We start from the raw sequence: 17351 nt of genomic DNA on the forward strand, positions 1-17351 counted from the left end.
TCCCCTCACCATTCTCCCTCTCTCCCTCTCTCTCCCTCTCTCTCTCCCTCTCCTATCCCCACCCCCCTACATCAGACAGTGCAATACTTCCAGCCACTGCTGCAGTGACTCATTACTCTCACCGCACAGCACACAAAGCTGCTCTTTTTTCCATATTTAAACTCCGTCTGAGAGAGAGCGCAGCGCTAACTGCTGAGGAGCGAGGTCACTGCCCGGAATTCGTGAATCACAGCAGGCCAGAGGAGGAAAACCCTACTTCAGTCACTTTTTTTTTCCAAACCTAAACAATGCGTGGTGGTGAACTCTACGTGGCACCCAGTCCCAGCAAACAACCACAAGATGAGGGTGTAGCTTTCAAAGATTCCTGCATTCTGCCGTAATTCGTACTCCCCCCCCGCCACCACTACCACCTTTTATTCACTAAAAATAGCATTTCTTCAAGAGTACAATGTCTCAGCACGTACCACCAGCCCCCCTGATGAGGACAGAGAAAATCTGACAATCTCCTCGAGCCTTTACACAACCTCAGTCATTTTACTGACCACATTTTCCATATCCAGTGCTTGTCCTTACACATCTGTGCCCTTTACAAAGCTGGGCTTTTCCTAGCACAAAAACAAAGCCCCGCCCACTTCTCTGCTTACTGCTAGTGTGTACTCCACTGAAACAGCTTCTGATAACCTAAATCTACCCTGTACAAGGGTCCCCATGTCCCCTGTCTTCAGTGGTTCTACCCTGAGGGGTTACAAGCTGATTGACAAGGACTTTGGTTACCTTAAAGCAGGTAAAACTGCCTTAAGGGCCAGAAATCTCAGGGCATTTACAGCGCTCCTTCCTGGCTTGATTTGGTTTGGGTTGGTGTGCGCAGCTTTTCTCAGCATCACTGGCTGCAAAAAAAGGACACACTTCACACAATTACTGTTGATTCAAAGACACGGCAGCTGGAGCTCCACATGACTGCCGACCTCTGGTATACACTAGAGTGTTTACTCCCATGTAAGAGATATAATGGTCACTGGGTGTGTCCACACAGAGGGATTATAGCTTATCCAAAGAGCTGTTTACAGAGAGATTTTCTCCTTTAAATTAAGTAACTTTCAGATGTGTCAAATTAAAGATTGTATTTAACAAAAAGCAGCACTGATGACACATGGCATACAAGCTCTTCCACTGTACGCAATGACTGTTCCGAACAGTCCTATTCTGACTTCACAATGAGAACAATAGTGGTCAATAAACCAGGATCTAGAACATCTGTGAAATCATCCTTGAAAATAACCAGGTTAATAAGCCCATTTATTTGTACCAGTGGAGAACCACACATACTCACATAGGCATGTCTGCATGGGAGAGACTATCTGTTTAGCAGATACATGATTCCCAGTCTAAATATAGGCTGTCCACATCACACAGTCCCAATAAGACAGGGCGGGAGATAACACCCTATTTATACGGGACTATCAGAGAGCACATCAACTAAAAACAGACGGCAAACACATAGCTCCCTGGGACGAGGGCATAAAGCGGGGGAAATCTGATTTATTTCTCAGTTCCTTCAGTAGCTACCGTCATGGTTTCAGACCTGTATATTCTTAGTCCTTTTACAAGTTACAAAATGTGAGACTGTTTCAAGACACCCTGTAACCTTTTCTTTTCAATGGGAGCATCATGTAAAATGATTCTTGTGTAAGCAATACAGTCAAATCGAGGCCAACCTCATCATTCAAGGATCCTTGTTTCTTGTTGTCAAATAAACATAACTCCAATACAGTGTGTCCCACCCAAAAGAGTGTGTGAGCATTGCATCATTTACAATGCAAAGTCTGCTCTCCTTTGATATCAACCCCTGACTGAGTAGACCGGTGCAGTAACCATTCAGTTAAAGAGAACATCGAAAATCACATCAGTTCCCTGAAATCACTACAAAAACGACACCCCATACGCGTCCAATGAGGCCGGGCCTGGGCTTTTTCCTTGGAAAAAACTGAGCCAGTCTGCAGACACACACAGAGAGTATGAGCAGTGACAGGATTTTCCAGGAGGGAAAGTGGGAGAGGAAAATGGCCCATTTGGAAAAGGCAGGCCAGTGAGAGAGAGGGAAAGAGAGCGTTCCCCCACCCATCCCTCGCTCCAGCTCAGCAGTGTGGAATGTGCTGGCATACCACAAGTCCTGCTGAAGAATGCACAGTTTCCGACTTACTGCGCTGCATCCGAAACGCTGCTGGTTAGACACATACTTTCTCTTTGAGATCACCCTACCCCTACCATAACAAACACTTCCTTAAACGGCCTCCCCACTTCTAATGCCTTCCACAGAACAGAAAAAAGGGGAGTGGGGTGCTGGGGTGAGGAGCAGTGTTACAAAAGTATGGTTAAAGGTATACCATTTCAGCTAATGATCCCAAGCTTAGGAATAGCACAGAGAAAGCAGGACTCTGCTAGGAACCTCAGAGCTTCATACACTTGGAGTAAAGTCTCCCTAATGCCCAATGAGTAACATGAGATGATCACGAAGAGAGCTCTGGAGATACACACAATGCTGAAACTGGCCCAACAGAAAAAAGGTTGAAAAGAAAAAAAAAAGAGATTAAGATGAAATCATACTCAAGTATCCCAGGATCCTACACAAAGGATGCAGATCACACAACCCCGCCCCCCTCCCCCGGCCGCCCCACCCACCGATGGCGTTAGCCAGCTCAACAGGCCAACGCAGGCCCGGACGAGACGAGTCTCCGCTGCAGCGCTAAGCAACGAGGTGAAAGGTAAGGGAACTGAATCTTTCCAGCCCGTCATCCCACTGACCTAAATCCCTACAAGCCTCAGATCGGAGCAAGGTTTAATTCCCTTTTCGCAGCCCTAGGCTTCTGACCAGTTAACACCAACAAGCCGAAAAGATACAGCCCAGGCTCTACATGTAATCTGACTGATGCGTAGCAGTGACCTCTGTTTTCTAACGGTGTACATCACCAGGATGAACATGGAATAAAGGCCTGGCATCAACGGCCAGGGTACACATCTCTTCCGCCAGCGTTCAGAAACACCAGCCAAAAAACAATTACACCATGACCTGGATTCCCACATTAATTGACAGGAAAGGATAAACACCTTTCAGTGTCCCTGAAATGTTAAAGTGTAAAGGATCACCAGAAACACAAACAGGATACTTAAAAAAAAAAAAATGAACACACAACAGTGGTTCCTCACTCCACCTTTGAGGCAGCCAGTGTGTGTGTGTGTGCGTGTGTGTGTGTGTGTGTGTGTGTGTGTCTGTTCTCTTTCTTGAAGTTCCATTTATATTTATGACCTCTAATCCTACACAGAGTTGGAAATAGTAGCACGGGTTAACTATCTATTGAGCTCAGCTGGACAGATAACAAACTGGGAAACACCTGCTTCTGTCAGTAGCGAATGTAGTCAGGCCGGCACCTAGTCATCCGTGTGTTTATATTATTCAGCAGGGATGGCGGACTCCTCTCATACAACTTTCTGGAACACAGGAAGTGCATCACACCGTAATAAAAGTGTTCACTCATGTTTTCGTTACTCTAACTGATGAGCTTGGTGTTAGGAGTTAGTTAGTCACTCTACATTTTTGCCTGTTGGACATAAACATGAAGACTGAATCTTTAAAGAAGAATATATGAGGTTTATTTTGTGGTGTCTACAAGTATTTATTCATCGTATCATTTACAAGACTTTTTTTAAAAAAGCATCTTTTAACAGAATACATGTTGTTGACATGGTATTGCTTCCTGATTTCAGCTTTAGTAGGGAGTAATTTTTACAACTCACAATCCACACCAAAGCTCCACACATAGATTCCTACTGTCCTGTCATAAAACAGCAACCTGTGGCAGAAAGCAGACTTGTAATCTAACAAGGACGAGGACCATAAAATAAATCGGAATGCTGTGGAATAGCAATTTAAGTCTACCTGTGGAAGCTCCAGGGGTTACGTTTTCGCCGGGCTCAGAATGTCGCAGTCGGAACTATGCACGGAATGCAAGCCTCAAGACTGAAGATTCCAGAGCCCCAGACCTCTATGTAAGGAAATGGCTGGGCCGGTATTGCTCGCCCCCTTCCTCATTTGCTGAAAAATGATAATCATTTTCCTTTCTGGAATAATACTTTATTTCTGTACCTGCTAGGATACAAAAATGTCTTCCGCACAGCAGGTTAGAAAAGGACCATGAAAAGGCAGAGAGGAGAGGTTCATATATATGTAAGAATTCCTCAGAAATAAGAATTTATGAAATGAATGAAAATTTACTGTTAAAAAATTTACAGGCTACTGAGAGGTACAGCCAGAGAGAAAGAAGGAAAGAGAGGGAGACAGAAAAAGAGAGACAGATGAAACCAAGGTCTTTTTTTACACAGGCATTTTCATAAGGAGGACAGGATCCAAGCATCTCGAGTGAGGCCGTACATGCAGAGACAGCTCAGCTGGGACGCTGAACCGGTCTGACTGCGTCTGTGGAGGGGATTACTCAGTGCACTGAGAATGCGTGGAGTCCCTGCAGCTAACCACTGCCATGATCCTGAATAAAACCGTTCCTCACGGAGGCATCAAGCAAAACTGTGCCACAGAAATATGAGGGTTTAAACAGTTAATCCTGTATGGTCAGGCTCTGTGAGGGAGACTACTTTTCTAACTAGGGCTTTCACCTTTTTGTTTAATCAGCTTCACCACAAGAAAATACACAGAGAAAGCAGAGTAGATTATATTGATTATTTACACTGTCTGCTCAAAAGTGTGGTGTAGGTGATTGAATTCTTGACCACAACGGAATTCCTAGGCCAATACCTGGAGAGTTGCCGCGGGAGATGGAGAAAGACTCACAGCAGAAATGTTGGAGGAAGAGATTTTTTCCCAGAACATCTTCCCAATATCCCACACTCTCAGACATGACAGCATAGGAAACAATGTGCTTCAAGGTTTCTGACAGAGCTGAGCATTTCATTCATAAAACAGGCATACCAACCCAGGACAGCAGCAAGGTTAAGACACAAGCCTGACACAAACACTCGAGATAATTAAACAGTACAAAATCAACACAGCCAGACCTGGTCTTCTTGAGTTTCCACTATGTTCTAAGTTCAGTGGAATTTTCTTGAAAATAACATCACGCTATAAAAATTTATATACACAGATTAACCATATTTTAGCCCAATCTCAACCTCAGTGTATTATCCAAACATGTACTGTAATTTTCGGAAACAGAAACATCATCCTTTGGACAGCGAATGTGCTTCCTTCTAAAGTCACTATTGGAATTATTTTCTGTTGAGCTCCTGGATTCATGAACATATTTTTCTTGTAATGACCTCATCCGTGGCGGTTGCCATGAGCATTGATTCATCCAGTGACATCACCAGGGTTCAGCGCCGCGATGAGATCGCAACAACTAATCACCTGCGAGTGCTTAGCGTCGCAGGCCACCCCTGGTCTGGCACACGTGCACGTATGTGTGGGCATGGGTGGGTGTGTGTGGGGTGATCTTTTGCGTCCTGCTTACAATAAACACTGGGCTGGTTACTGAGGAGGCCCCAGACCTGCCTCTGCCGTATGTCCCCGACCAACCCTGTGATGTACACCCTAGACGGTCTGTGGCCCCTTCAAATTTGGACCAGGATTCCGCCCAGCTTAGCAAGCTTCCATATACAATGAACCATACTGTACAACACTGAGAATGCCCAGCTGCCTTGGAGAAAGAACGGCTATACAGGGGGGGCCTCATGCTGTGTCAACTCCTTAACTCTACAATGTCCTTATCCCTGAAACCTAAAGCTAAAATAACAACACCTCAAACTCACGAAATGAATATCTTACACGAGTCATACTACATACTACATGCTACATTGTCCACAGTCTGTCACAACACTCTGATGCTGTACTGATATTGAACATTGATATTGAATCCCAAAACCCCACATTATTATCGCCTTTGCAATTTAAGATGCCAGCGGAACTGGATTATGAAGAGTAGATAAGGAAACAGCACTGCTGGATTCTAAGATGTTTCAGATAGCGAGTAAGATCAGGACAGAGCAAGAATACAAAATGAATGCCTACACTGTGATGGATACGTGCTTCATCGCTATAAAATCTGTATGTTTATGATTTCAGTAAAATGAAAGATGACAAGTAAATAAACCAAGAAAAAACTCAATTTTCAATCAGAAATCCATTCAGTGTAAAAAGCCATTCAGTGTAAAAAGCTCTTACACTGCACTTGTTTGTGTAAGAGCAATTATTTCCAGGTCAGCTACTAGAGATCAAGCTGAGAAACTCTAATGAAAGATTTCCTACAACTTGTCAATGGCAAAACTTCTGTATTAGTGCATTTATTGAAGGCCATTGGGCGAACAAGAGCAGGATTCAGTTAGAAAATTGCTATCTGAATGGAACGAAAGGAGGACTTTTTGGCAGCTTCTTCGGCCCCATTCCTGAGGTTCCTTATGAGTTCACGCAGCAAAGTCAAGGGCCAGAAATAAACTGTTTGCTCATGCGTGGGTGCAGTGAAATAGTCCGACACCCAAATGAGAGACAAGTCCTCTTTCTTTCTAAACAGGCAAGCGATATTTCTTGAAAACAGCTGAGAGGAGACAGATGGCCAGGACAGTGTAGGCCTGGGGTGTTGGTCATTGAAGAGGGCGTGTCTGTAAGCGAATGGTGGATGTTAGGGGGAGGCGGTGGATTGGGGGATCCAATATCCATGGCTACACCCTGTTAAAAGACAACGGTTAAAGAAAAACAGGGAGCCCAAAAACATTACTGTATAAACTGGCTACAATCTAGTGTAAAGATAAGATAAGATAATAATAAGATGTATCGTGCCGCTTGTATTTACACAGCTAAGTGTGTTATACTGCATGTTGTTAGATCAGTTTCTGCATCATTTATATTACCTTACTGTCATTTAGCAGATACACTTAACCAGAGCAATTTACATTGCTTACAGTTTTCTACATGTTATCCATTTATACAGCTGGATATTTACTGAGGCAGTTCTGGGTTAAGAACCTTGCCCAAGGGTACAGAAGCAGTGTCTCGGCGGGGAACTGAACCAGCAACCTTTTGGTTACAAGCCTTACCACTATGCTACACCGCCACCCCTGTGGTGTGCAACAGCCTATGGGCCTTCCTGAGTGGCCAGTGCCTTCCACAGAGGAAATAAAAAGCTGCAGAGGTAGCCAGTAACGGTAGCTCATACTGGGTGACCCTCCATGGAGGAGTCAGCAGTATTGTCATGGCATTGTCAGCAATGTTCAATGTTCAAAGTAAGTACCGCACACATACGTAAGGCCTTCCTCCCATTAACATACCATCAACATCAACATGTTTAAGTGTCACCTTTATCCGGCCCGCTAAGCGTCAGAGACAATGTGTCCTTCACAGAGCTTCATTTCTCATAATGTTGGCTGACAGCGCCCTAGGTCACAAACACCACTGTGTCTGTACACAACAAAGAATTGCTCATATTTTTCCACACAACTGCAATGCTTGGAATTGCTGGCCCAACCTCTGCTCTGCTCAGCCAAACAGAGGTGGCATGTCAAACAGTTATTTCATTTATATTTCTTATATGAAATTCAAAAATACATAAATATTTAATTTATATTTAAATATTTCCTTCATGCATACAATTAATACTGATTAAGCGTCCATTAATACTGAAGCATACTTCATTTATACTGTAACAGTTTTCATAAAGATTTTCAGAGTTTTCTTGAGAAAAGACTTGAGTTACAGAATTAATTACTGTGTTAAATGTTGTAGTGTTAATAAATGTGGCAGTTAGGAATGTACTTATAACTACACTAAGGGAAACTCAACAGTTGTAAGTACAGTACTTTTAATCTTGAGACTGAATGTCCTCTACATGTTACATAGCAAAGCCATTGTTTACTCCACAGGTGTAGGGTACCCATGAAGTCCTGTCTTTTGACAGGAATGCAAAATACCGTGAATGCACTTTTAAGTCCTTCATCAGCAGCACATTTAATAACTATCCACTAGTTAGGGACATTGATGTGAACTGAAAAAAACAAATGCACTCAACTAGAATGTTCAATGGATATAAAACACATTTACACTGCAATCTTTGCCAGACAAATGTAGTGGGATCTGTGATATTTATAAATCTGTGATTTATTCTGCCCTAAGATCAGAACCAATGTAGGTTTCATTCATCACCTACTGAATGAATGTTGTAATAGGAACAATTGGTTCTACCTAATTATTAGTGAGTTACCGTTTCTATTTATAGTACAATACCACTAAGCTTAATCCTAATATGTACAAAGAGCCAAGTCATCAGCACTTTTGCATCCTTCCCATAGCTGAACAATGCAGGGCCATGAAAGCTTGAGAGTAATTACTTTATCCACTCTTACTAGCAATGATGACAAGTCTTGCTGCTTTAAGAGTACAATTAGGTTCTAAAAGGCATTTTATTAATCAGTTGTAGGCAGACTACTTAAGAGAAACCACCCTTTATTCATAGAATTGTCTCGCCTTCAGTGCTAAGAATTTTTATTGAATGTGAGCCCAGGTCTGCTCTACTTCAAAGTAAAAACACCATTTTTTTGTGGCCGACATCAGCAATAACACAGCTGCCTTCATGCAACGTAGGAGTGTACTGCAGTTACCCACAGAGGGATATGGAAGATGTGGGTATTTTTCATGAAGTGCCATAGAGGGTTTGAAAAGCCACGTTGCCAGAAAAACAAGTGAGAGCAGAAGAGTACAGCGGCCTCTACGTGAGCTGACTAAATCACCGCACACAAAACTGCCGAATGAAGTCAGTCATTCATAACAACAGAGCCCCCCTGTAATGGCTCAGCTCCACCCTCCGCACACTGCGTCTGGGACAGGGGGGGGGAGAAAAACGCCCCTTAAAAAGGAACAATGCTGACAAACAATCATCACAAACTGGAATTGATTTGACTGTTGCTTGTTTTTGTGCCAAGAGGTTCGCAGCGAAGATATGCGTCGGAATGACACTTCCACAGCATGGTACATAGCACAAAACGGTTCCCCAAAACATTATAGCATTCAAAATTTGTTTGAATAAGAATGAGGTTTTTAGGTTTTACTCTGCAAAATATCTCAACTTCCCTGTTGAAGCGTGAAGCTGCTTGAATTTCAGTACAAGAAACAAACATATTAATGGCCTGTAAAAATGAGAACTTTAATCTTCAAAAAAGAATTACGTGTACATAATTCCAACAATTCTGCATAAACCTAGAACAGAATATGCCCACACCAGCAATCATACAGAATGAAGAGAAGCAAATTTATTCATCAAATCTGAAATGTTTTTATAAATACAATACCATTGAGCAACAAAAATTACACTGCTGCTTTAGTTTACTTGATGCTGTGACAAGCTGCAAATAAGTTGCATCACTTGGGTCAGGGAACAAGACTACTTCTTCATGGAGGGAAAAAAGTAGGTCATTGTGGATTCCTTTCATTAGAACAGTACTTTCCAAATAGTTGCGCCTTTCCACTCAACTTCCAGCTGCAAATTAACCCCATATAAACCAGTAACTTTCACTTTTCCCACTTCCCTCGAGTATGTGTCTCTGCTACTCTCTTGCAAGCTGTTCGGCACGCTTAGCTTTGCAGATGTGCTTCTTCAACAGCATCCAGCCTGGCTATATTTAACATCTTACTCACACTGCAATCCATTTCTACATCAGAACTTAATTGTGAATTGGAAGAAACACCTTGTTCAGATGTATGATATCAGTGTCAAACCCCAGACTTGAACTAAAAGCCAGACCTCCTACAGGAACAAACTCTTGTCACAACTGATCACAAATGTTACATTATACCGACTTACTCACAAAGATGTGCACACACACACCTACCACCAATAAAAAAAATGCAGAATAAAGCCTCAGCTAACACGCAATGTTCTCAGAATATTTCTGTAATGCTACAGCTGCATTACTACCTTTCTACAATGTTATGGCAACACAAGTGACATTATCTTTTCACTGGGGCATTGTGACAGTATACATTACTGTACTCAGTCTGGTAATTCAATGAAAGCTGGTATGACTGCAGAATGACACAGGTGTGACCTACAGGTGTGATCAAGCATGAGCTGGACAAATGTAATGGAAAAAAACACAACATATTTCCTGGATATTAAATGTACCCACACCTGAATGTGTACCCAAGACAACTTGTGACTAAGCACTTATGGCATTCTCCTTCCACAAGAAATGAGGACACCTCAGCAAAAAATATTTAGGCTCCATTCAGATCGTATTATACACTGCTGATTTGGAAATACCCTCACTCTCCCTCTGAGTATGTGTAACACATCTCTCTTCCACTGGCTTTACCCTTTGGTGACACATACCAGACTTAGATTTGGGAGTGACCGACTTCCAATGCTGTGCTTTGATGTCTTCGTGTTTACGGCTAAACCAAAACAGTGAACCTGTTGCATTAAAAGCCCACATGTAACACCTACACACTGCCACTGGCACTGAGGGAGCCGCCCCCTCCCTATGAACACTGATGGGATTCCCATGCTGTGTGTGTAAAACCATGTTGGTTGGGAAATGACTAACAATCTGCCTTCTGCACCAGACACTCATAAATGAGCAGATCAGAAAGCATCTTATTTTGTCGTGCCACCACCATACCCTTGACTACTTTTTCATGAGACCATCTGATGACTGGCATATACTCTTCTCCCTATTGATGATATAAAGCAACACGTAAAGGCCCTTCCCCTGACCTTGACAGATACAACCTCATTTTCACCTGTCTTTCTCAAACAGAGCCATTCCAAAAAATATGCCCTGGCACTGATGGGTTTAAATTTGTCATCAGCACCACCCTCCACACTCCACCTTCATCCTGCTACTGCACATCTCTCCTCTGACACTATTGACCTTCTTTCAGCTCTCGAGAACCTGTAAAAGAAACTTACACCACCTCCTGCTCCATGACCTGGGCTGAAAAGCACCCGTCCAGTGGAGCACTGGACATTGGACCGACCCCATCGACACCCCCCCCCTGCCCATTACACCATGTGAGACGTGCACACAGGGAGTGATGATGGCACTCACCCGGATTGTTGGCCTCCCCTTCCAACACATGCAGCTCTGTGCACTCGGCCAGGGAATGCTCCAGACAGAGCTGCAGGAAGCGGGCCTGGGTCCGACTGACACGCTTCAGCAGAGAAAGCAGAGCCACCGTTTGCTCACACTCATTCCACCCCTTGAACCAGCTGGCCAGGACTCCCACCTGGTCGCGAAACATCATGATCTGGAGGATGGGCACCGCGGGACTAGAAACCTTTGGATGGTGGACGCTGGTGTCGCGTGGGAAGTATTAATATTTCAATGCTGTAGTGCGACCTCCGCTCAAAACCATAAGCAAGCTTGATTCTGTCCTTCTGCTCTCTTATGCCTCGCTGGACCAGCAATGTTTTTTGCATGAGGGAGTTTTTTTTGTTGTTACAGAATATTGAAGTGCCATATCATCTTCTCTTCTTCAGTGGTGTCTTTTTTTTCCTGTGTGATTAATAAGTCAGCGTGGCAAAATGTTCTCCTTGATGTACTTCCACTATAGGTACTGTTTATTTTGTGCAGGGAGCCTCAACTTTCCTCTTTGCTTAGGGTGTCAAGCCAACGTTTCTGTTGTCATTTCCCACGGGGAACACCTTCGATCTGCAATGGTAAAACAAACAGTAATGACTAGGCCCCTTGTCACTTGCAAATATGCACACACCCCACAACAGTATCCCTACAGCTAAATCCAACACATCCTTTTTTAAAATGCTAACAGCCATTTTAGCTTGATAGTGGCTGGTTGACAAAACATGGACATCTGTGTAATCACAGATGAACATACCACATACATGCACATATAGAACATAATTTATTACATGTATATAGCTGTCTTACACTAATTACCATTAAAACAATACAAACTCTTGACAAGAACGTATTACAGCCTACTCACAAAAAAATAACCAAACAAATTATTCTAATATTCATGACTCCATGTCTCTCTCACACTTTCTCTCTTTCTCTCTCTCTCACACACACACACACACACACACACACACACACACACACACACACACACAAAGATAAAACCACGCACGCAAATACACGGCGCCTATGATGGCTTGTAGACTCATACGCCAGACACTCATACCCAACTGCGAATCCCCGCTGCAAAGGAAATGCGACATTGCCCTTGCTACTCCAGCCAGCAAAACGACTCACCGCCGACTTTCATTAACGTAGAAGGAGAGGCAGGCTGGGCTATTAAAAGAAACCATTCTTCGTTTAAAAAAAACCTTAGCTAGCTAGCTAGTCACGTCGACCGTCAAGCGGGAACCGAGCCTCTGGTGGAGCACCATTTAAAGTGACCCCTTTTCCGTAAGCTGGACCCCTATGGATGCGGGCCTGTGACATACTGCACATGGACAAAAATAAACTATATCCATCCGTCCCTAAAAATACGGTTCCTGAGAGTAATTGGCGCATTATTTCAAGGTGGAATGTTTCCCCAGAGAACCCGTCCCATTGGTAGCCTCTCTCTGCTAAAGCCAAGTCTCTTCCTAAACGAACTCTACAGCCACTAGCCAGGATCCACCCCACAGTAACGTTATCCCGTTTCGTCAGGCTATTTAGCTAAAGTGTCCAAAACGTCGCAGTTTCGATTGCTCGTTTCACATAGCATTTACCATACTTTAAAAACAATATTTCCTCTAAATACACAAACGCGAATGTACGCCTGTTTCGGTTTTGCCCTTATCGATACTGATATTCAAAGAGCAACGGAGGGATACTCACATACATGTGGAAATAGCTAGCAAGGTACGAATTCTGCTTCGTGCTAAATATGAACACGTATGGTCACCGAGTACCCTAATTTATAGGTCTAAATCTTGTCATCTGCAACATACTCCTAATGTTCGTGCGCATTCCACAGCTATTCTATATTGTAATTCTACACAATATCCTACTCGGTCTATGCACGGTCCACGAACTCCTACAAACCGCATTAACCGTTTCCCCTTCGCTCAGTCACGGATATTCCTACGAATCAGTGCATCTACCAACTTTATCATGATGTCTGGTAAAACTGTAATTCACAAACTACGTTTTCATCACTGATAAGTCAAAAAAGAGAGCAAAGAAATATAGCCTCTACCCATTTTCTCTTTACCAGGTGTACCTTGCAGCGCGAACTGTTCAAACAATAGAAACTATACATAATATCACAGAATCAACGTGATGAATGTTAAAAAATCGTAACATGTTACTCACTTCTAGGCACAGTTTCATCGGTGGTGCTGATCGCTGAACGGGGCGCAACAGATTTCAAAATTGTGGGGAGCGGTGCCCCTTCACTCCGGATCTGTGTGTTTTGCCATCTTGACTAACTTTCCTCCCTTCTGTTACTCTTGTTTAACCGGAGGAGAGTCTCGGCATTGCTTCCCACATGCTAATAATTAACACGAAGCATTACGTCAGGGGCTTGGCAGCACAGGGAAGCACAAAAATAGAGAATGGAGTTAGGGACAGATCACATTGCCTATCCTACGGAGACGACTGACAGGGATTAGCAAGTTTGAAAAAAAAAAAGGTTTCCATAGCAAACTGGACAAAATCAAAACAAGAGTGAAGCTATGTGTAAATGTGAGAGAGCGGGGAGGGGGCGATACATTTGACCATTCGAATCTACACATAGAAACCCCAAATAAACCCGAATGCTTTAATCTTGACTTTGTGGATAAGTTATTTAAGATAGAAAAACATTCATTTTTACTCTATTAATGTATATTATTTCATAAGTTATAATGGAAACTACTATTTCAATGAGCCTGAAAAGTACTATTCTGAAAAGTAATATTCTTGCAGTTCTTTATTGTAAACTTAGCACTTTAATTACACATTCCGCCCAACAGAGGGCAGTTCCCTCAATCTCGCTGCCTATGATGCAGACACTGAATTCTGTCAATTCATAGCAGGGTAACTCTCCTACTAATAAAGAATTGTTACCGTTTACCGTAAAGTGTTTCTTTTATTGGGGAATAAGCGCAACTATAAACAAACAAACATTCACTGGAATGACTGCATGATGACCACACAGAATAATAAAAGTGTAAACTAGAGAAACATTATTAAACAATACAACCGTAGGGAATGACCAGCAAAGGAATAGGAAAGCATGTCTGGAGCTCAAATGGGTTTCTTGTGCTGCTACTGGTATAGAGACATCAGCAATCAGAAATGAATTCTGGGAGCATCGCTTGACAGCACACTCTGGTTGTCATACCTGGCAATCCTTATTACCTTTAGGGCCATCTATGTGGACTGGGTGATATAGGATAGAAGAAGCTTATAGACGACAGCTACAGCTATATGACAATTAAATTCTTTGGCTATTATCCAATGAGCACCTTGCCTGAGGGATTCACAGCTTGTAAGTTACAGCTTGAAAGTTAATCAGTGGTCAAGATTTGCCTCAGAATTGAAGATTAATTTGAAGTGCCTTCAAGCTGAAGGATGTTTATTTATTTGTATGGTTGCCCAACTGTTATGTATCTCAGTCTTCTGGTATGTCACATTTTTGGTTCAGCTATTACTATGACAGAACTGAAACTCACTCTACAGAAACTCAGTGTCCACACACCTACTACTGCTCTCTAGCCCTTTGTGTAGACCTTGAACATGGACAGCTCTTTTGCTCTAGCAAGACTGCTAGTACATGCATCATTTTTCATATAACTATGCAATATTTGAACTCTGGGTTGATTGAGAAACACACCTTTAACATCTTGCGTAAATATTATATGTATACAAGAAGTGTAAGGCAAAATGCAGATATGTAGGGAATCTCCAAGTCCCTCAAGTATTCTAACCAGATATTCTGTAGCTACCGTTTTCTCACCTCACTTTGTTTTCTGGGAAATGGTGAAAGACATTGATTCTATGACTTACAGCCACTGTCTCAGACCTCCACAAAACTGTAGACACAGCAAACCAAATAATGTTCCTTGATCATTACAAGTGATACCTTTGCCTACATCAACTTATGATGCAAATTGCAAAAGGAAAAGGCATTGATTGAGAATGAACTCCTGAATGCCCAAACATACACAAACAGTTTCTGCACAGTTGCATCGCTTTTTTAAAAGATAGGGAATGATGATTCAAGAAGCTTTTGACTGAAAACACAGGGAGTTGAAATAAAACACTTGACAGTTCTAAATTACTTTTATATTTGAAATTATTTATCAGGTCAAATTAAATAATTAATAAATCTGGATAATCAAATATTTTAAGTTTGATTAAGTGATCTTATATGTAAATAATCATGCAAAATCTATGTCATCAGCTTCTATCTTTTGTTAATATATTTCCTTTAATTAAACATGGACTTTCACTCAGTGTAAAATGAATAAACTTTCTTGAGTACATAGTGGCTTTACCTAAGATGAGAAATGAGCCTTTGTGGCCATCTTGTGGTAATAAAGTTTAACGGTTTCGAGAGCAGTTTTTCAGCTTTTGCTTTCCTTGGGGTAACTGTCAGGTCAACACGACCTTTTCCTCAATTGTTCAAACTGAAATTTCTAATAGAAAAAGACTTTCATTTGAACACTTTGATACTCTCCATTTGTCACACTCAAAAAGTCTGAATGTGGAATTTCCAAATTAAGAAACTATCCACAAATGTCCTATCTTAGGTACACTTATATCATAATCAACAAATGCACAACCTGGAGAGCATACAGTGCATGGATGGCTGTATCCACAAACAAGATGCTTATTTTGGAACATGAGCTTTCATGCCACTGAAATCACAGTCCTAGAAACAATATTATGATGTAGTCCTTTGACATTGTCATTGGGTGCACGTTGTCATATTGTTGATGCTTCTTAATGTACACAGTAGATTAGACGCCCCAGAAGGCTCAGAACTACTGAGTTCATCTGTCACTTTGGATAAACTGAGATTTAGTCCTTGCTTCTTTTCTTCCAGACTTGTGTAGAGCAGTAGGCATAGCCAAAAAAAAAAAAAAAAAAAACATTTAAGGAAAAAGGATTGATTGTAAGTAATACCAATGCAACCAGCAGTGTGGCATTTAGCAAACAAACCAAAGGTTGTAGGCTTGATTCCCTGGTGGAGTGCTGCTGTTGTACCCTTGGGCGAGGTGCTTGACTTGAATTGCCTTAGTAAACATTCAGCTGTTTAAATGATAAAATGTAATTGTAAGCTATATAAGAAGATAAGAGTGATAACGGTGTCTTCTAAGAAATCATATGATATGAATCATTATCAGGATCACAAGGACACTTCCGGATATCCTGAATGTATCCCTGCAGCCGGAGGAAATGGTAAGAGTAATTATGGACCACTACCTGTCAGCTAGACCCCATCCTAACAAAGCTTATAAAAGAACAACAAAGATTCATATTTTCTTTTACCATTGTAGTGGGTTGCAGTTACCCAACAGAGATTGTAGAAGAGATGGGGCTCTCTTTGATCATGCTTCAATGTCATGTTTCTAGGATCTTTAGTTAATTTGTTTGTGATCTAGACATGAGAGTGAAACTGAGCCCTTTGTAACTGCCAAAATAAACTGTCTATCATCACATGACCCAAATTGTTTTGTGATACCTTTGGTTTTTGTGAGCTTTTTATTTCATGCTATGTTGAATTTTTTTAAGAAAAAGAAGAAAAAAAAAGATCTGTAATGTTTTTGTTTTTCAATTTTAAGTAGTACCGCAAGGCTTTTAGATGTTGTTGGAGACTATTATAACTATAGTTATATTGGAGTCCTCTAAAAACATGATTTTTAATTAAAAAAAAAAATGCTGCAACATTTTATTGTGACCTTCAACAAAGCAAATTAACTTGTATTGCTCATCACAGTTCACAAGCTAAAGGCTCCTTTTCATGTACAAAATGAAATGATTTTAATAGGTACAGATCAACTTTCCCTGCCAAAAAATACAGAAAGTGCTACCATTACTCATAGCATGTTGCAAGCTGCAAGCAATCTCAACTAGTAAATACTGCTTAACACAAAACATGTATTGTTCACAAAAGGTTCCTGTTAGTGCTTTCCAATAATGCTCTGTGTTATACAGTGGGTACAGTTCAAGAGAACAGTGCAAGAGAACAGAAGTGATATATAAATATATGCCTAACAGAAATATTTCTTTATATATTTTATATTATAATATATTTATTATATTTTTATATTTATATAAATATACACACACACACATATATTATACTTATACTATAAAGTTTTACTCACATATTGTGTAACAGCTGATAGACTAGCCTGTGT

At 41.5% G+C, this 17351-nt stretch overlaps 1 protein-coding gene across 4 annotated transcripts in view; it reads right to left on the reverse strand.

Moving 5' to 3' along the window:
- The window catches only part of samd4a (sterile alpha motif domain containing 4A), a 33447-nt gene extending 19972 nt beyond the window's left edge, over positions 1-13475 (reverse strand). For all 4 annotated transcript variants that reach the window (XM_036541996.1, XM_036541994.1, XM_036541995.1 and 1 more), the window contains exons 1-2: positions 13315-13475; positions 11098-11700 (exon numbers count right to left, since the gene is read on the reverse strand). In XM_036541996.1, the coding sequence (XP_036397889.1) occupies positions 11098-11293 (196 nt within the window). In that variant the 5' untranslated portion in view covers positions 11294-11700; positions 13315-13475. The remainder of the gene's footprint in view (positions 1-11097; positions 11701-13314) is intronic.
- Between the last annotated feature and the right edge of the window lie 3876 nt (positions 13476-17351).

Source organism: Megalops cyprinoides, chromosome 12 (assembly GCF_013368585.1).
Source record: "Megalops cyprinoides isolate fMegCyp1 chromosome 12, fMegCyp1.pri, whole genome shotgun sequence".
NCBI classification, from domain to species: domain Eukaryota; kingdom Metazoa; phylum Chordata; class Actinopteri; order Elopiformes; family Megalopidae; genus Megalops; species Megalops cyprinoides.